Source organism: Notamacropus eugenii, chromosome 2 (assembly GCF_028372415.1).
Source record: "Notamacropus eugenii isolate mMacEug1 chromosome 2, mMacEug1.pri_v2, whole genome shotgun sequence".
NCBI classification, from domain to species: Eukaryota; Metazoa; Chordata; class Mammalia; order Diprotodontia; family Macropodidae; genus Notamacropus; species Notamacropus eugenii.
In genome coordinates, this window is record NC_092873.1 from 8,095,783 (window position 1) to 8,116,839 (window position 21,057).

A 21,057-nucleotide genomic window follows, 5' to 3' on the forward strand; every position below is an offset into this window, starting at 1 on the left:
GCACTACAGACAAAATCAAGGCCCTGTGCAAATGTGTAATATCCTAACTTTCCATATTTAATTCTTACAGGTATATATTGTCCAGAAAAACTGGATTTTTCAGTGTCACTTTTTTACCTTTCTACTCAGAGTTTCCATGGTTGAAAATGTTCATTTCATCTCATTATTTTCCCATGATCTCTACCTACTGAATTCATACTCATTCTTCAAAAGTCAACTCAAATGCTACCTTCACACACAGGTTATTTATTTTGTAATGTTGATAGTCTTTCCCCCACTGAACCTCAAACAGCAATATGACTGTGCTTCTCAAACATACATATATATATATATATGCATATATATGCACACATATATAGTACATATATACGTATATGTACATATACATATATATATGAATATACATATTAATTTTTGAGTTATCTATGTAGGCTATATTCCGTACTAGATTGCACATTGAATGAGGAAACTTATCTAAACTTTGAATATTTAGCACACAATAGGTACTTAGTGATTCTTTGGTGAAGGCCTGCCAGAGATTAAGCTGACCTCTACTTTGCTATGAGAAAATGGGTTAGGACTTCAGTGGTATCTTCTTGCATACACACACATCTTTGGTTTCTGTTGAACATTGTTATTTTCTTAGGAAATTGTAAAACGTTCGTACCATCACAACCAACACTAAGTTGTTCCATCACTAACAAAACATTCTTATAGTTTAAGGCAGGTAAATCATCACCCTCTGTAGCTGTGTCAGAAGACTGAGTGAGGTCATCACAATTGTTTGCATCCATCTGTACTGTGTCCTGTAAAATACATGACAGCAGGGGAAAATTAAAAAAACAAATATTTAAAGAACAACAATGGCTAACATTTCTGTAGCACTTTCAGATTTTCACAAAACTTCGTGGCATTCTCACAACCATTTTGTGAGACAAGCAATATTCATAATCATTTTACAAATGTAAGGTGGCTTGTCCAGTATCATAGACTTAGCTAGGAATCCAAGGATGGATTCAAAATTAGGTCTTATTGACCCTACCTAGTATGCCACCTAACCCATTAGAAGCTACATTATTTAGGAATCTTGTGAAAATTATCATATATATATATGATATCATGTATGATATCATATAACGTATATAAAATAACGATATATAATCATATATTATTATATCATATGTATAATATATATAATCACGTCTTCCTGATTATAAACATTCTTCTTTAATATATAGGGAGAAATGAAGTAAATTCCAGCTTTATCATCACATTTCTAGCATTCACAATGGACATATTTGACTAGGAGACAATTTCTAAAATTATTCATTTTCAGATTAACTATTCCTATTCGTTGTCACTGAAACATGCATTATTTTCTAAAGTTATTGCAAAAAGCATTGAAAAGTAAACCAAGTTATGAAAGTCTTGCAAGCAAACTAGCATGAAAGGCACTTTGCATAATACAAAATATCAGAAATTGGAATATTATTATTACATACCTGTTCCAGGTCACTTTTATCAAAACTTTCTTGACTTTCCTCTGATGATCCTTTAAATTCCAATTATTGGGTTAAATGGGCATTAATGTTTAAGTAACAGGTGATTTTATTCAGAAGCATTTTTCTCATAGAAATGAAACCTCCCCCTCTTATCAGCAGTGGCAATCAGGACAGCTATAAGTTATCCATTGTATTCTCTTTTCAAGAAAGGAATGAATATAAGAAAATTCGATTTCACTAATCATGCATTCATCAAATTATTCTGTAATCTCAATCAACTGCTGCATTTTAAGTAGCTTGTGAGATGTTCATTTTATACCAAATCACAGGAAGCTGTGAGGATTGATTTATGTATTCATTCCAGATGAAATTGTAAAATTTGAAAATTAAAGGTAAACTAATGAACAATGGTCATGTGTGATCATTTTGGTAGTTAGGCCAGGAGTAATCAATCCATTGGGTTACTTGTTTTTCTCAATGATGAAAGAGCAGGAGAGAGGCTTGCTAGCCTTCACGGAATGTGGGGAATATATTATCTGATATCTGCCCTCCTTTTCACTGTCCAAGTAGTAGAGTTATTTATATTCATTTGTCAAACCCTTTTGTCTGCCCTGGATCTAACCTTCTACAGAAACTGCTGATTCCAAGATTAGCAATGGTCTCTAAAGGCTAAATCTGATAGCCTTTATCCTCGTTCTTACTCTTTCTTGACCTTACATGGTCGTGATCACATACTGTTCAAGTTCTATGCTTCATGGATAACCTCTTCTGATGCTATTTGTTAGCAACTCTCATGATTTCTTGAGATAGGGTCAGAACACGTCATAGCAGACTATATTCACATTTTGACAATCTTACTAGACTGACGGAACAGGGTATTATTGTCATTATACTTTGCCTCCCTTTCAGAAAAGCATTTGACAAATTCCTACAAGTCATCTTTCTGGACAGAATAACAAACGCAAGTACAAGAACAGGATAGAGAATTACATAGAAATGGTTGTCAGAATTTCTTGGGAGTTTTTCGGATGATGTGCTTTCTCTGAATCAATATAATAGCCGTGAGAGACAAAGGCAATTTTACATTTCATCAAAATAGAAATCACGTTCAGAGGAAGGGAGATATAAATCCAGCTGACCCCTGCCTTCGTCAGACCACACCTAAATACTGTTCTGTGTTTTGGGCACCATCTTTTGGGACTGGCTCCTGGATCTCTCAGCCTGTATGTCCTCCTGGAGCTTCAAATTCAACATGAACAAGTCTGAACTCATCATTTTCTTTTCTCTCCATTCCAGCTCTTAAATCTACAGTCTTTAATACTTTTTATCTTTGGTAAACGCATGCCATCTTCTCAGGAATATGGGCCCGTATCTTTGATACTCCTCTCATCCATATATGTATGTGTGTGTATGAAGAAACATACACATGCAAAAGCTGCTAAGTCCCTGTTGGTTCTACCTCCATCACATCTGTCATCCTCTCCCTTTTCATCAGTATCAAAGAACCCCCATTTCACAAACTCCTCAACTTTTACCTGGATTTTTGCCATAGCTTACTAAGCAGTCTTCATATTTCTGAATTCTACCTTCTCTGCTTCCTTCTACACAAAGTCATCAAGTAATCTCTTTAAGACCCTGAACTGGCCATTCTCTTGCTCTCAATCCTTCTGTGGTACCTTATTGCTGCAGTTCTCGGGGCTATGAAACCTTTCTTCCACAACCAATACCCTTTCTCCTGATCTCTCACCCCTCAATTTTCCTGGAGCAGTGTAATTCTTCTCCCTTACCTTCCATACTGCTGACATTTTAACACAGTTTGTACGTTGTACCCCTTCAGAGAAAGTAAATTTCTTGAGGCAAAAAAAACTGTTTGTTTTTATCTTTCCATCGTCCAATAAAGCAGCAAGAATGTGATATTCACATGATAAATAATCGTTCCTTAATAAATACTAACTTGAATTGCGATAATACATACATAACTCAATTTATGTGGCTTTGGGAAATGTAGAAAGGAGGCAGCAAGTACAAAAATGCCACTTGAAATACGGTACTCATAACACAATAGCAAAAACCTGAAAACTGCAGGGCACATCTCCTATTAGGTGTGATTTTTTGAAAATAAAAATCATTTAATCTCCTACTTGTAAAAAAGGGGAAAATGAGACAATACCGTCAATATCATCTGAGTCATCTAAGTTCCTTTCTTCCACTAAATCTGTAAGATAAGTAGGGAGAAAGGGAAGGAGAAAAGGATATGAATATTTACGTTTTTAAAAATATACTTTCTTTCTTCCTAAATTATAGAATTAGGACACTTACATGACTTTCGTTTTTCCTGAACTCCATTTCCCAGGTTATCATTCGTGTAATAAACATGCGTTTCTGTAGTGGGTTGAATGGACTATGAAACCAATAAGAAGAAGATAGTTATATTGAAAGCTTTGAATAAATATCAGATGTAAATTAACAGTATCATTTTTATTACCTTCACATTTTGATGTCTCTCAAGAGAATCTGAAAGAAAAAGAATGAAAGGTTTATCAACAAGTGTATTTCAACAATATAATACCATCACAACTTCCCACAAAACGAATAGGCTTGTTGGATCCCAGTATGTGAATTAAAGAATGAAAGCCATAATTTGGTGTACTTCCGGTTATGGCGTTTGCATCACAGCAATTAGAATCAATTATCAGTTCTTGAAATAAAACAAGAATATAGTGTTAACACAACATGCAACGCACATTTCAAATAGACCCTACTTCAAGGGTTTTACATATTTGTATATGGAGCAGTACATAACATGCTCCACAGTGACACATGTAAAGGTGATTCTTTTGAAGGGATGGATACTCAAGATTCCCAGGGGGCTCTTATGAAGTTGATGCTGCAACACAGCATCATATCTTCCAAACAATGGCAGTGATTGATGCAATTATATCACAAGGGACCCCAGTGTGGATGATTCCTTAATTAGTTGTATAATTTGGAAATTCGCGTAATATGTAAGCAGTCACAATAAGGTACTTTCAAACAATGTATAAATGATATTCTTATCTCAGAAATAAAGAGCTAGAATTATGTTTTGAATACATCCACTTCGATGCACACTTGTAGAATAACAGTTAATAATACAGTTTCATTTCTTTCCTTACCAGTGCTGCCTACTGGCATCTTTACACCTCTGGTATCCATTAATTTATCAGTCTTAAAAGGTTTTTCTTTACTCATGACGGAAAGTGCCGTCCACAGCCAGAGAAAGTACTAAGGAGTGTGAATTCAGAGTCAAGCAGACTATTTTCCTTTCGTTTTATTTTCTTTGTCCTGGCTCTTCCCATTCACTCCAGTTCTTCTATATAACATGACTAATGTGAAAAAACGTTTGATAGGAAAATACATGTACAGCCTATATCTGATTGCAGAATGTCTTGAGGAGGGGGAAAGGGAAGGAGGGGGAGAAAATGTAAAATTAATGGAAGTGTATGTTCAAAACTATAAAAATATAAAAGCTACTTTTTAAGTTTAGTTTATCCATATAGGAAAGAACGTATATAAAATATTTTTAAGACATGATGGAAAAACTTTTGCCATTTGGAGAGTTATTTCAAGAAAGAAAAATTGTTTTAGTCATCTCCTTTAGTAATTCAAAGTTATTAATATATAAACACCCTTTCCACATATGTATTTTACCATTAATGAAAAAGAAAGCTATGTACATGTTGGAGATATATCTCAGAAATCAAAATTTGAAGCTTTGAAACTATTGTATACTTTTAAAATATCATTTGTTTTCAGTATTCAACAGTCATTTCCATATATCTTAGATTCCCCCCTCCCTGTAACCCCGTATCTCCCCATGTCCATGCTGAGACAGCATACCGTTTGTTATAGATTCTACACTTACATTCCAATTCAATATATTTTCACCTTGGTCATGTTACATAGAAGAGTTAAAACGAATGAGAGAAATCCTAAAACAAATCAAAACAGAATATAAAAGAAAATGATCTGCTTCATTATGTGATGAAATTTCGTAGTTCTTTCCCTGCATGTGGAAGGCATTTTGCCTTAAGAGACCACTGGAAATTATGTAAATCCCTGCATTGCAATGAAGTGCTACGCCTAGCAGAAAAATTCCTCCCATATAGCGGTTGTTGCTGTGTACAAAGGTCTCCTGGTTCTGTTCCTTTCACTCACAATCTTTTCACATTACTATTTCCAGGCCTCTCATTAATCTTCCTGTTCATCATTTCTTATAGCAAAACAGTATTCCATTACATTCCTGTGCCACACTTTATTCAGCTATTCCTTAAATGATATGCATCCCGTAGAGTTTCAGGTTTTGACCACCCAAAGGAGAGCTGCTATAAATATTTTTGTACATTTGGGACTCTTTCTCATTTTTGTGATCTCTTGGGGATACAGTGTTAGAAGCGGTAGTTCTAGGTCAAGGGCTGTGCACATTTTTTAGCTCTCTGGACATAGTTCCAAAATGTTCTCCAGAATGGTTGGATCAGGTCCCAGCTCCACCCACAAGAGATTAGTGTTCCAACTCTCCCACATCTTCTCCAACATGCATCATCTTCCTATTTTCTCATGTTACCCAACCTGATGGCTGTGATGTGGTATCTCAGAGTTGGTTTGAATTGCATCTCTCTAATCAAAAGTTCTTGAGAGCTTTTTTTATATCACTCTAGACAGCTTTTATTTCTTCCTCTGAAAACTGCCTATTCATAACCTTTGACCGGTAATGGGCTGGGGATTGACTTCTATTCTTGTACATTTGACTCACTTCTCCATCTACTTTAGAAATGAGGCCTTTATCACAGACGCTAATTGCAAAAATTGTTTCCCAGGTTTCTGCTTTCCTCCTAATCTTCGTTGCATTGGGTTTGGTTGTAGAAAGCTTTTCAGTTTAATGGAATCAACATTTTCCATTTTGAATTTCATAATGCTTTCCACCTCCTGTTTAGTCAAAAATTCTTCCCTTCTTCATAAATCTGAAAAATAGACTATTCCTTGCTCCATTAATTTATTTATAGTATCAATCTTTATTCCTATAGCATGTATCCATTTGGAATTTATTCCTGTGTACGGTTTTGGGCAATGCTCTAACCCTAGTTTCCACCACAATGTTATCCAGTTGTCACAGCAATTATTGTCCAGTAGTGAGTCCTTATCCCAGAAACTGGGTTCCTTGGCTTTCTCGAAGTGTAGATTGCTATATTCTTTGACCACTGCGTCGGAAGGACGTAAGCTATACGACTGGTCTGCCCTTCTGTTTCTTGGCCCGTATCAAGAGGTTTTAATGATTGTTGCTTTATAATGAAATTTGGGATCTGGTAGATCAAGGTCACCTTCCCTGGTATTTCTCTTCATTAGTTCGCTTGATATTCTGGGCCTTTTTCTCTTCCCGACGAATTTTGATCTTATTTTGTCTAGCTATAGAAAATAATTATCTGATAATTTGATTGTTATGGCACTGAATAAGTAAATTAACTTAGGTAGAATTGTCATGTTTTTTTAACATTGGCTTGGCCTAGCCATGAGCAACTAGTGTTTTTCCGCTTACTTAGACCTGTCTTTATTTGTGCAAAAACGGTTTTGTAATTGTATTCAGATAATCCCTGGATTTCTCTTCGCAGGTAGACTCCTAAATATTTTATAGTGTCTAACCTAGCTTTACAAGGAATTGTTCTTTCTATCTCTTGCTCTTGAGCTTTGTTAATAATATATAGAAATGCAGAAGATCTGTTCATTTTGCAACCTGAAACTTTGCCAAGTTGTTTATGATTTATCATTTCAAGTAGTTTTTTACTAGAGCCTCTGGCATTCTCTAAGTATATCATCATATCATTTGCAAAGTGAGATAGCTTAGTTTCTTCTTTGCCTATTCTAATTCCATCCTTTTCTTTTTCTTCTCCTATTGCTACCACTAATATTTCTAGTACCATATTGTAAAACATGGGTGATAATGGACATCCTTGTTTCACCCCTGGTCTTCTTGCAAGTACATCTAGCTTATCTCCCTTGCATATGATGCTTGCTGAAGGTTTTCGGTAGATACTACTTATTGTTTTATTATTTTATGGGAAGTTCCATCTACTCCTATGCTCTCCAGTCTTTTCAATAGGAATGGGTGTTGTATATTGTCCAAGGATTTTCTGCATCTTTTGAGATAATCATGTGGTTTCTGTTAGTTTTTGACATGATCAATAATGTTAATAGTTTTCCTAATAATGAACCATTCTTTTCAAGGTAAGTTGCTGTATTTTTTTTTTTTGCTAAAATCTTTTTTAAAATTTTTGCACCAATATTCATTAGAGAAATTGGTCCAGGATTTCCTTTTTCTGTTTTGGCCCTTCCTGGTTTAGGTATCACAACGATATTTGCATCATAAAACGACTTTCAGAGGACTCCTTTGCCAATTTTCCCAAATACTCGATATAATATTGGAAGTAACTGTTCCTTAAATGTGTGATAGAATTCACTTGTTAATCCATCCAACCTTGGAGATTTTTTCCTAGGGAGTTCATGGATGGCTTGTTCAATTTCTTTTTTCCGAGACAGGGTTATGTAACTACTCAACTTCCTCTTTTGTTAATCTGGGCAATTCACATTTTTTAAAATAGTCATCCATCTCCTTTAGATTGTCGAATTTATGGGCATACAGTTGGGCAAAGTAATTTCTAGTTAATGTTTTAATTTCCGGCTCATTGTAGGTGACTTCAACCCTTTTCATCTTTGATAGTGTAATTTGCTTTTCTTCTTTGGTTTTGTTTTTTTTTTTTTTATCAAATGGCTCAAAGGTTTCTCAATTTTGTGGTTTTTCATAAAACCAACTTTGAGTTTCATTTATGACTTCAATAGTTTTCTTAATTTCCATTTTATTAATCTCTCTTCTGGTTTTCAGTCTTTCTGATTGGGGATTTACTTGGGGATTTTCAATTTTTTCTTGTTCTGGCTTTTTCACCTGCATGCCCAATTCGTTCATGTCCTTAGAGGAAGAAATTTTACATCTTTTAATTCCTACATCAGCCATTGTCTATTTTGAAATATTAAATGACTTTACTATATATCAGTCCAAAAACGTCTTAAGATGTTGTTTAATATACAAAACTATATAATTACCTTTACTATTCATCAGTCCACAATATATTACTAAATTCAAAGCTTTTTTTTAGCAGGGGTTTCTTGTTTATTAAGTATTTACAATTAGTTTGACAAGAGGAATTGGTTGCATCAATGAACATATGCAAAACTTTTTATTAACTTTGGGAATTTTCAATTATTGATATATATGTATATGTACACGTATACATAGATACACACACATACATAAATATGTATGTATGTATAGTCAAAGTCAGGTCCTCTGGTACGCTGAAATATGGGGCCGTGCTCTAGAGCCCTTCTGGAGGGGAGCACAAAGGTAAATGCATCAAGAAACAGGTACTACTGTGCAAGTTTTTGTATATAGGATTATTGTTGCACCTTTGATTGTGATATTGCCTACGTGAAAATTAATATATCCCATCACCTTTCAGTACTCAAGTCAATTCTCTGCCACCCGAAGTTTCACAGAAGGTGCTAACCTGCACTTGCAGAAGGAGATAATTCATGCCAACGGAAATACAAGTCTTGTCTTTATCACCAAAAAGAATTGTGTGATATGGGCTTGTATCCTGAGGCAGACATTTATATAACCCACTCATTAAACTGAAATTCATCTCATTGTTTCCTAAAGCTAAGGACAAGAAGAGAAAAGTAATTAACAAGAGCACTGGATTTCTTAATTCAACACAATACCTGGCAGAGCCAGGACTAGATCACTTAGTCCTAAATCCTGCCTGTCTTATCTAGCTACACTACAGCACTGTCTGACTTGGGAAGGACAACTTTTACTTGTCAGCATTTCCAATTTGTATTACCCATGAAGAGTTGTGCAACAAGATGACATTACTCAATTAAAGTAATGGCTTCATGAAAACAAAACTGAATATCAATCATCAGGGAGAGAGAGAAAAAAGACTTTTGGATTGCAATGTTTTGGGATAATTTGTGACTTTGCTACCATAACCCTGAATTAAAATATCAAAGAAATGAGAATTACTGATTAGGGAATGCTCCACCCCAGAATACAATAATTTGTCAAAATGCCAGAAAACCAGAAAATTTCGAATTTCTCTGACAAATAATTTGGGCTTATTCTCAATTAATGTGAACAAAAGAAAACAAGAAATAATTACAAGGAAGGAAGATGTTGCTTCAGGGAACGAAAAATGACTACCAGGCCCCAGGATCGGAACTCTATCACACTCATACTTCATGATAAGAGCCTGGTTTCCTTTGCCAATATGATTTATAAGAAAATGTGTACGCAAAGGGTTCACTACTAATAAAACTCAAGAAAATATGTCCTCACTTTATTACTACTCTCATCTTCCCCTCAAAACAATGAAGATTTGAGGTTCATGGTCACAGCTCAGTGACTCCTCAAGTTCAAAAAAGTCATCACCAATTTTGTCTAATGCTGCATGAAGCTATGCTGTACTGCCACACTCGTGTATCAGATAACAAATTTTACTAATTCTTGGATGAACATAAATGAGATAGAACAAATAAATGTCTTATGGTACAGAATTTCAAGGAAAGCATACATATTTAATAAAAATATATTTAAAAAAAGAAATTTTTTTCTTCCTATTCCTATCCCTAGTTGTTTGAAGCTTTTAAAATTCTAACCTTACTATGGTTGCGCTTACACTCTGATTTGGGTTTCTATAGAAAATGATTCTGGTTATTATATATTTCATAAAGTCAGTGTCTGCATTCAGATATCTGTCACAAACCTACTTATGAATAGTTCTATCAGTAACAATCCTTTCAGTTTTCCCTATATTTATTTCCGTCTTGTAGACTATAAATTTTCTTGTTTGATGAAATTCATAGACATTCCACCTTCATTGAGTTTCCTAAGTACAATTATTTTTATTACAATTTGATTTGGAATTTCAAAAAATTTGATTAAATTTCTTTCTCTAGATAACATAATAGAAATTGAGGAATACAACTTGACATTTTTAATCTTAAAAGTTCATTCTATTTGCATGTATGTAGCTAGAGATATACTATTTTACAAACGAAGAAAACGAAGAAAAATGAAGTTCATTCATCACCTGACAAGCTATAAACAAGGAATGTTTTCTGAAAAGGATGTGATTTTAGACTGTACTAGATATACTTAAAATTAAATACTGTTTCTTGTGCCATTGTGATTTCTTATTTCTTTTAAGGAACGATTTACATAGCTCATCTCTTTCAGATCTGTAGTGTAATATGCGCATGATCACACTTTCTTTTGAGCTCTGTTGGCATGAGCAAGGCATGTAAGCTAACTGCTCCTTAGTTTCATCACCATTCAAATGGAAGTAAACAGAATACCCACACTGCTTTTCTCACAAGGTAAAGGGTAAATTGATTTGAAACAGAAAACTCATAAATACGGGATGAAGTTATTATTGCAAGCCCAGGTCATTGAGATTCCCAATGGCCCAGCTGGCAGGATTCAATATTAGGCAACCACTCAGAAAAATCTCTTCTCTTTGAAAGTTTAACGGCCTGAATCAGGAGATTGGAAGTGTTCCTAGGATGATGTTGGAAGTGGGCACATGTGCAAATATCTACCAAAAATCTAGGAACATATATGTATTACCTTTCAAACCTTTGTCCCCTGTTCCCCCTAACTTCTGTGTCTTTTGCATCCTCTTTGGTATCTCTGAACTGAAAGCTTTATGAACATTTAGAAATGTTGGAAACGTTTAAAATGTATCCATTTCCAAAGCTTGGATAAGTGATTTTCATAGACTTCCAAAAAGGAAGAAGGCTTTGCTCTCCAGCTGTTTTACCGTTCTGCCTTTATATGTCCAAATATTAGATGAGCCCATCTGTGTCGGTGTGCCTCTGTGTGTGAACATGCTACAGTTACAGGAGACGTTTACGTACTTATTTTTCCCATGTTTTAGCATCAAAAATAACTAATATCACTACATATAATACATGTGAAATATGTTCAAAATTTTTCACATGATTTCATTAATTACATTTAGAACAATGGAGAAATCTGATAATTGTTATTGTAACTTGCTTAAAGAAATTTTTGGAGAAAGCAGACATTAATAACACAAAATACCTTGAGGCTGTTTTGTTCAGGATAATCAACCTACAAGGATAATTAAGTAAATAACCAAAAATAGACCAATTCCTACCCTTTAAAAGTATAAAATGGAAATAGAACATATATACATATATTTATATACATAAATATTTAATATATATGAAATTAAAGATTGCTCTTTCATTATTTTTTAAAATTAGCTATTTTTTTTTAATTTGTCACTCTTACCTTCCTGATCGTTGGCAGGTCCAGTCACGGTAAATCTGGAATCAGCAGCCCTTTCCAAACTGCTGATTTGGAGTGAAAGGGGCTGATTAAGTGCCTTCTGTTGTCCATACTGATAAATTAGTTCGTAATGACTATGTACAAAGTAAAAGATAAAACAAAATATTTCTACATCAACCAAGATAAAATTATACGTACCGGGTCTCTGCATACCTTAGACTTTAATAATCAGATTATCAGCAAAATTGTTGTTATTCTTTTGATAAAGTCTGTAGGGTATAGCTAATTATTCAGCCTAAACCTAGTATACATGTACTCAGAGTCACAGTAATAGAGAAGTATAGATTCAGAGCTTTAGATCATCTACTCCAAACACTTTATTTTCTAGATTAAGTAACTGAGTTCCAGAAAAGGTTAACAGTTCTCCAGGGTGATCCATAAAGTGAGAGGCATCATTTTTCCTCAGGTCCTCTGATTCCAATTAGAGCACTCTTTCCCCTGACCAAACTGCCTCATTGTAAATTTTGATGTTGATTATTATATTTATTACTTATTCTCTTTAGCTGTCACTCACTTTCAGGTGTCCAACATATCATGTGGCTTTTCCTAAAACTAACTTTAAATCTACTATAACTGGAGGTATCAGCAAAGATTAAGAAACAAACAGGAAAAAAAAACCGTGTCTTTAAAGCAGACTTTATAAATAAATTTTTGTGAAGTGAACTTTTGGGATGATCAAATACTAAAATGTATGGAAAACATTGGAAAACCTTATAGAACTATAAAAATGGCACCTATCATCCTCGTTATCCTTACTTCTGAAAAATCTGATCTCACATACCCTGACTCTACTTTGTAACTCGTCTCATGCTTATGTCCTCCTGAACTTGGATAACCGAAATTGGCCTTTGGACCAACTTCTTCACAGTGCCTTGAAGTATGCTTGCCAGATGCTTGCCATATTATGCAACTATGAAAGTCCCAGACAGTCTCCTTTGTATAGAGGAGAAATGATTTTAAATGCAATTCCATACAAATTATTAGAATTAAAACGTTGATACTTACATGGAATGACCACTGAAAGCAGCATGTTCCTCAGCTGTCTGTCCAAATGCATCTCGGCAAGAGAGATCAATATCATATTGAAGAAGAAGACTGACTACACCTGTTGGTTTACAACGGGCAGCAATCATCAGGGCTGTTCTAGAATAACAAAGAAACCATCGACATTTCAGAATTTGAAGGAGTCACACGTAATTAGATTTCTCTCGATATGTTGCAACAAGAGGATATCTCATATATGAGGTTATACGCATGTGCAACATGAATACTTCGTGAGGGATGAGTACTTTTTGTGCTTATATGCAGCATGAAAAATGGCAGTTAGGAAAAGAAGGAAAGACAGGATTGAGAGGGGTATTTTTTGTCCTCTTAGAGTTCTAGCAGGAACTGTCCAATTCAAGATTTTCATGACAACAAGAAGGTAGTGCATCAGAGTAACTTGTGTACAAAAGTGAAGAACTTTCAAGGGAGCCTACACCAAGTTTCCACTTGTTTACTAGCCTTGAAAGGAAAGTGGAGGCTCTTTGAAAGTAATGTTTATGGACAAGCTCATGTAACTGAAGAAAGGTTCATCACCAGATAGCTAGGACCATTGGATTTCAGGAAGGCCCATTAACCCATGAAGGCAGTTGATAAAGAGTTAGTGTGATTACAAGCTGCACTAGTAGAGAAAATATCCAAAATCGTGAAAACAGAGATCTTTTGAAGTTCCGAGTTTGTGTTATGTTGAATAATTCACTGTCTTTCTGCCTAAGGCAGTATTGTAGGTATATCAGTAATGTCACGTAGAGGTGTGCTGTTCCTTGATTACTTCGTGATAACTCATGGGGCAGCGAGGTGGTGCAGTGCATAGAGCACGAGTGCAGGAGTCAGGAGGACCTGAGCTCAAATCTCACCTCAGATACTTGACACTCACTAGGTGTGTGACCTTGGCCTAGTCACTTAACCCTAATTGTCTCATCCTGGGTCATCTCCAGTCATCCTGATGAATATCTGGTCACTGGATTCAGATGGTTCTGGAGGAGATGTGAGGCTGGCAACCTGCACAGCCCTCCCTCGCTCAAAATAAAGTCAATTGCAAGTCATGGCAGTATTGCCCTGATGGCATGGTCTTCCTCTGCAAGGAAGGGTGAACACTCACGCAGTGATAACCGATATAATAGGCTAACTCTGTGGAAGGTGGAAGTAGTGTCAAAAATATCCATGTAATGTAAATATATTATATGGGGAAATTATGGATATTTTAAGGTATATTCAAGTGTTAATAAACTCTTTATGGCAGGTAGAAATGTTGATTCTGTTTAAATGTTTTTCTCTGATCCAAAATCTCAATACCAAACATAGCAAAAGGAACGAGTACAATATATTTGGGGGTGGCGCGGAATAAAGGATTATGGGAAAGATTGAAACTGATGGAGTTATGAAATATAGTATTAGCTCTTAATATTATCCTATCTTTTAAAATATTAGGTTTGTTTTTTAAAAGATTATTTTTAGTTTTGCGATCCAAGATGATGGAGTAAGCAGTAAATCGCCATAACTCTCCAATATTCACCTCGAAACAACCATAAAATACTGCCCTCAAACAAATCCTGCCACAGCAGAACCATCAAAGGTATAGGGTGAAACAATCTTAGAGCCCCCAAACCTTGGAAGATTGACAGGGAAGTTCTTTCTCACTTAGGTAAAAGGGAGCATACTCCAGGACAGGAAGTATCCCAACAGGGCAGCAGCAAGCCTCATCTCAACAAAGCAATGGTAGATTCGGAGTCCCAGTATAGGGAGTGGGCAGACTCCAGTTCTAAGAACTGACATGCCTCAGAATAGACTCAGCCAAACAGGTAGGGTCTATCCCTACAGGTGATTAAGGAAACAGGCAGCCACCAATGGTTACAATGCCAAGAACTTCAGGGTACATCTAGGGAAACTCAAGAACACTCCACCAGTCGTAGCACATGACAAACATCAGCAGTAGAACTCCGGGACAGCATCAGGTAAGCTGCCAGAACCCTACTATCTGCAGCAGTGCCTTTCATTCCCACTCCCATCCCCCGAGCAAACCACCGTAAAAGAGGGCTCCCACACGAGTCAGCAAAACATTGCAGCACCAGGTAAACAGCCAGGACCTGGAGACCCTGCTACAAAATTCTGAAACAGTGCCCTTTCCACATTGTGAGCAGAGCTCAAATTGAAAAGAAAGGGGAAAAAAAGACGAGCAAAAAGTCATTGGAAAAAATGACCATAGGAAGTTATTGTGGCCACAAAGAATGTGGAGGAAAAAAATTCAGAGAAGGAGAATGACGCCAAAACACGTATAGGCAAAATCGCAAAGCAAAAAGAGAAGTGAGCTCAATCCCAGAGAGAGCTCATGGAAGAGCTCAGAAAGGAAATTAAAATCATATAAGAGAGGTAGAAGGAAAAGTGTGCAAAGAATTGAGCGATGAAAGAGAATTGTGACAATATAAAATACTTGGGAATCTCTCTTCCAATACAAACCAACCAACAATGAACACAATTACAAAACGTTTTTCACTCAAATCAAGTCAGATCTGAATAATCTAAAAAATATCAGTTATTCATTGGTAGGCCAAGTTAATATGATACAAATGACAATTCTACCAAAAGTAATATCTTACTCAGTGCCATACCAATCAAACTACCAAAATTATTGTATAGAAATTAAAAAATAAAATTCATCGGGATGAACAAAAGGTCCAGAATACCAAGGGAATTAATCAAAAATAATACAAGTGAAGGTGATCTATCTCTACCATATATAAAATTCTATTGTATAAATCGACAATCATCAAAGCCACTTGGGACAGGCTGAGAAACAGAGTGTAGGATTAGTGGAATATGTTTGGTATCAAAGAACCAGGGTCAATGACTACAGTAATCTTCTATATGAGAAATCCAAAGATTCCAGCTTCTGAATTCACTAGTTGACAAAAAATGCTGAGAAAACCGGGGGAAAAAGTCTCATGACAGAAAATGTTATTCACATCCAGAGAAACAATTATGGAGTCTGAATGGAGGTGGAAGCATACTATTTTCTCTCCCTTTTGGTTTTTTGTTTTTTCTGTCTTCAGATTTTCCTCTTTTATTCTGCTACTTCTGTCAAACATGAGCAGTGTAGAAATAGGTTGAATATGATTGTACATGTACAGCCTATATCAGTTTGAATAACATCCTGGGAAAGGGGGAGGCCCAGGAAGAAGAGCAATTTGAACTCAAAATTTGAAAACTGCAAAAAATTGAAAAGTAAAAATAAATAAATTTTAAAAGAATAAAAGAGAGAAAATGTGACAATGTAAGTGCTTCCATCGTCCTCAAATATTAAAAGAACCAGGAGAAGGCTTCAATGCCTTTCTTGGATCCTCTATGTGGAATTTCTGGTATTAGGACAAAAATCCTGTAGCATAAGAAAGTATGGAAGGACTAAAATCTCAGCCAGTGGCATAAATATTCACAGTGATAAGGTCACAGGATCATGAAAGTCAGTCATCTTATTATTGTATTGATTTGTATTTGTCAGTGCACATATCCTTAAGAACAATGAAAGGAAGAAGAAGGAAAAATTACACACATCAATTCTCATGATTGACATGAAGATTATTTCATGTAGAGAATCAATTGCATCACGAGTACACAAAACAGCTATGTGATGATCTTAAGTCATTGAAAATCAAACAATGAAACCTGAGAAAATAAATCACTAATTGATGGTGGATGGCATGCCCACATGAATGGCTTTCTCTGCTGCAGAAGCATAAATAGTAGCCCTTTTCATAATTGATGTTTGTGCACATTGTCACCCTTTCTCAGTGATGAACAATTTCAATTATTGTTGCTCACTAAGAGTTCCCTGATTGAAGTTGTTCTTATTCCTCTAATAACAGTTACCTCTTTTTTGCTTGGAAGCTTTAATTACCGTACCTGTCAAGCCTATCCGATGTATTCACATTTGCTCCATTCTTTAAGAAAAGATCTACCATATCTCGGTTATTTTCTTTAACTGCAAGCAAAAGTGGTGTGCAGCCTTCCTGCAAAATCATATTAAAGATCAAGTTAAGGTATGCAAGAATTGTTTATATGATAGAATTCAGTTGAAGGCATGTTGTGAACATCCTGTGAACTTGCTAATGACATGCTAAGGAAGTAGGCTACAATGGAACTCTGGAATGAGAAGAGCAGGGCATAAATCCAGCTTCTGTTAGTTAATTTCCATGTGACCGTAAGTAAATTATTTCACTTCTTTGGGCCTTAATTTCCTCACATGTAAAATGAGGGAATGAAGTTAGATAGCCTCTGGGATTGCTTCCAGTTATTAATTTGTGATCAGGACGTAGAAAACCAGGATGTGTAAGAGATTTTCCTAATCTTTTAGGGGTACCTTCCTTTCCTCTGTCTTCATGTCATGATCAATGATCGTCTGCGTGCAGTCACCCTTATTTCCCCAGTACTTGGCCAAGCTACAACTAAGTTCTGGTCAGTTTTCAAGTTGCCTAGTTCTCTTCATCCTTTCCCCTGAAGTGTGTTACAACCAGCCTCAAAACTCAAGAAAATCTTGCCTTAAGGTGGCTGAACCTTGAAGAAAGTCATTCTCTTGATATTTTCCCTCCCTTCACAACCCTCCTAATGTATATTTTGATTTTTATTTTCTTTCTTGAGCAGCAGTGACGAAGAGTCAAACCTTTTCTTAAAAATCAGGAGATACTCAATAAGTCTAGAAAGGAAACGGCATAGTGTGTAGGAAATAGAAAAAAAAACACACCTACATACACTTAAGAATTTGTTCTTGTAAAATGTCTGTCTGCAGTTTTATGCTGAACAAATTTTTAACAGAATATTTTTTAAAACATTATGACATTTCTTCTTGACCAATTAACATTGTACTATCATAGGTAAAGGTTTATATGTAAAGTATTGCAGACAGATATTTGATGGAACCTTTGAATTCTGGGTACCAGACCTAATATAGCATGCAAAGAAAATTCTAGAGAGACAGATGTGGTGGACTGAATGGAGAGCCAAACTCAAAATCAGTGAAACAGAGATTCAAGGCCTGCTGCTGAGACACTTAGAGTGGCTAGGTGAGCTTGGGAAGTCACTTCACATTTCACCATTTCAAACCATTCCCTAAGTCACGTTTTCATAACTTTTTGTGTGTGTGTGTGTCATGCACCCCTTTCCAGAATAATGCTTTTAAATACCTAAAATACAGAGAATGCAAAGGAAGCCAATAACATTGAAAGAACTATAAAATAAATGGTGATTTTTTTTTGAAATTAATGGATCCCAGGTTAACAACCCTACTCGAAGATTAAATCTTAGAACAGGCCCTGGTCCAAAGCAGTCGAGGGAAGTTCCTCATTAAGAGTTCCGTTGTGAATGGAGTCTCCTCCCCGTTTTGCCTGGCCATCAGAAAATTCCCAAGGCCAATGAACTTTGAGTAGAGATGGATTTTAAGATACTTGCATTAAAGAAATGCTTCCAAGAATATAATGTGCATTGGAAAATACCTGATTTACACATTTGATCTCAGAAAATATTTTCTCACACAAGAGGTAGACTTCTACCTTGTTTTTTGCTTCCATGTCTATTGTATGTCTAAGCAGCTTTGCTGCTATGGCTGTGTTAAGTCCAGAGGCAGCATAGTGAAGTGCAGTGTTGTCATCTGTATCCATCAGAGCAGGGTCTGCACCATAATCCAGCAGGATCCTTGCACACTCCTCCTGCTGACACTGTACTGCCTGTGAATGGAATGTAGAGAAAGAGACAATCAATACTCTAAAAAGTATTTAGTATACTAAAACATCATTAGTGATATTTAAATAATTTAGTAAAGCACATTTTCTTACTCCAAACGCATTCTATAGACCAGCAAGGTTAACTAGGGCATACCTTCATTAAAGATGTCTGATAGTGCTTGTCACGCAGGTTTATTTTGCATTTTCTCTCTACTAAGAGAGACACAACATCTGGATGGCCATTTGCAGAAGCCAGGTGTAGAGGTGTGCTATGAAAATGAGAGCTAAGTCAATGCTTGGTAATTACGAAAATCAAAATTGTACTCTTGTTAGGTACTATACTTGTAACATAAAATGCATTATTGTTACTCCGCCTGAAATCGAAATCGCTGCCCAAATAAATATAAGTGGCCACCCTTCTCACCCGAGAACATCTACAATGTGCATTAGTTCTTCTGACCGGATATGATGAACAAAAACGTCTGGGAAATAAATAGCAGACTCAGAAGAACATTTCACTGGAAGAGAGCAGCATTTGCTCCCACCACGTCACTGAGAAAGAGTAAGTCAGCTGGAAGCAGACTACAAGTAAAAGGAAGGAGTTTCCCCTCCATTAAAAATGGGCAGGCAGGAGGGTCAGGGGTCACCAGCACTCAGAACTTGGGATCCAATCTCCAGGAGGCAGAGCCTGCGCCTGCTCTGGCCCAGGTGCTCAAAGGACAAGTTTTCCAAGGATTAGCCAAGGCACATGCAGACTCGTGGAGGGAGGGTGGAGGAGGGGGTGTCTTACACTGTTCCTGGGGGGGGGCCATCCCTTCTCTCACCCCCAGCGCCCTCTCACCGCTTCTCTTTATCCAGATCGTCCACGTGTGCCTGGCCCAGCAGCAGCAGGTGCTGCACCCTGGCCACATCCCCGAAGGAGGCAGCTTTATGGATCTTCCCGAGGTCCTTCATTCTGATGACATAACCGGCACCTGGGACCAAGGGTCGGACCTCGCTGTCTCTCCTGGGAGAGGAGGAGCCAGATGGAGACCGCTCTCTCCTTCTCAAGATTTTGAAAATCTTCCTCATCCTGAGGGCGGGCTTCAGAGATGGTCTGGAGAACTCACTTGGAGACCCTCAGCCTTCTCCGGGAGCTCGCTTACTCTCCAAAACACTTCGATAGTCAGAGACTCCAAGGAAACTGCGTCCAAACAGGGCAACAGTTAGAAAGGAATCGATCCTGGAGATGCTTGGAGCCCTAGCAACGCCTCGAGGGAGACCGAAGTGCGCGTGAGCTTGACAGACGCTCAAGGCATGCGCACGCGCCCAACGGGAAAGATTAAGCCTGCACGAGTGCTCACGTGCCAGGTCCATTAACTCTCTGCTGGAAGGCTCCAAAGGTCATGATCGCGAGGGTGGCTGGGCCCAAGGCTGGCTGCTTCCCCTGCTAGAGGTTCTGCCGGGTCTCGCGCTGGGACAGGATGCATAGGGGCGGGGCTGTGAAGGGGTGGAGGAGACCTAATGGGAAAGCTGGAGCAGCTGGATTCAGAGGACTTGGATTCGAATGTCGAACTCCGGACTGGCTCTGTTGTTTCACTTGGGAAAGCACCTCCTCTCCCAGCCTCAGTTTCTGCGTCTGTAAAAGGAAGAGGTGATTCTCCATAGCCCGCCAAGGGTCTACAAGGCTTTAAGAATTCGTTGACGCCCCGACTGAAAACGAGTAGCATGTTACTACTCTGATGTCTGGTAGCCTAGGTTCCTCTTTGCTCTCATTCTTCCTTTTCCCTTCTGACCTTCAGGAGAGGAGGGCAATGATTCCTCAGGGACAGGCTGCCTGGCACGGGGAGGGTGGAGCTGGCCTTAGACAGGAAGCCCTGGGTTCAAGCCTAGCTTCTGCAAAATTATCATTGCCCTAGATATGTCCTAAGTAAGGGTAGGGGAAGAGTGGGTTGCAGCAGTTTCTTGGAAAAAGTGATGTTCGTTTTAGCTGATCATAAGAAAGGCTACGGTAATAGAATAATACAGTTTAAATCTCGCAAGTTAACAGTTCCATTCACCTCTGGGCTGCAGGGTCCCCGTCCACAAGACTATGATAATAATGGGGGCTACATATTAAGAGGAATATTGATAAGTTAAGAGTTGTGATTATGGTTTGTCCTTCCTTCTGATAGAGGACCTTGACCTCAGTAAGAAGACAACATGACTTATACTTCAACTGGATTGGAGGGAGGGCTGTGCAAAGCCACCAGCTTGATTTTCTCCTCTGGAGCCATCTGAGTCCACTGGCTACATATCGATCAGCATGACTGGAGATGACCCAGCGTGTGCCGAGGAAACTTGTTCGTTTGAAATAAATGTC

At 37.2% G+C, this 21,057-nt stretch overlaps 1 protein-coding gene across 1 annotated transcript in view; it reads right to left on the reverse strand.

Moving 5' to 3' along the window:
- The window catches only part of LOC140522466 (ankyrin repeat domain-containing protein 26-like), a 34,533-nt gene extending 15,370 nt beyond the window's left edge, over positions 1-19,163 (reverse strand). The window contains exons 1-12 of the mRNA XM_072637901.1: positions 19,141-19,163; positions 18,871-18,985; positions 18,489-18,719; positions 16,903-17,009; positions 12,970-13,107; positions 11,908-12,038; positions 4,072-4,200; positions 3,988-4,016; positions 3,822-3,903; positions 3,673-3,717; positions 1,503-1,552; positions 668-806 (exon numbers count right to left, since the gene is read on the reverse strand). Of these exons, the coding sequence (XP_072494002.1) occupies positions 668-806; positions 1,503-1,552; positions 3,673-3,717; positions 3,822-3,903; positions 3,988-4,016; positions 4,072-4,200; positions 11,908-12,038; positions 12,970-13,107; positions 16,903-17,009; positions 18,489-18,719; positions 18,871-18,985; positions 19,141-19,163 (1,219 nt within the window). The remainder of the gene's footprint in view (positions 1-667; positions 807-1,502; positions 1,553-3,672; positions 3,718-3,821; positions 3,904-3,987; positions 4,017-4,071; positions 4,201-11,907; positions 12,039-12,969; positions 13,108-16,902; positions 17,010-18,488; positions 18,720-18,870; positions 18,986-19,140) is intronic.
- Between the last annotated feature and the right edge of the window lie 1,894 nt (positions 19,164-21,057).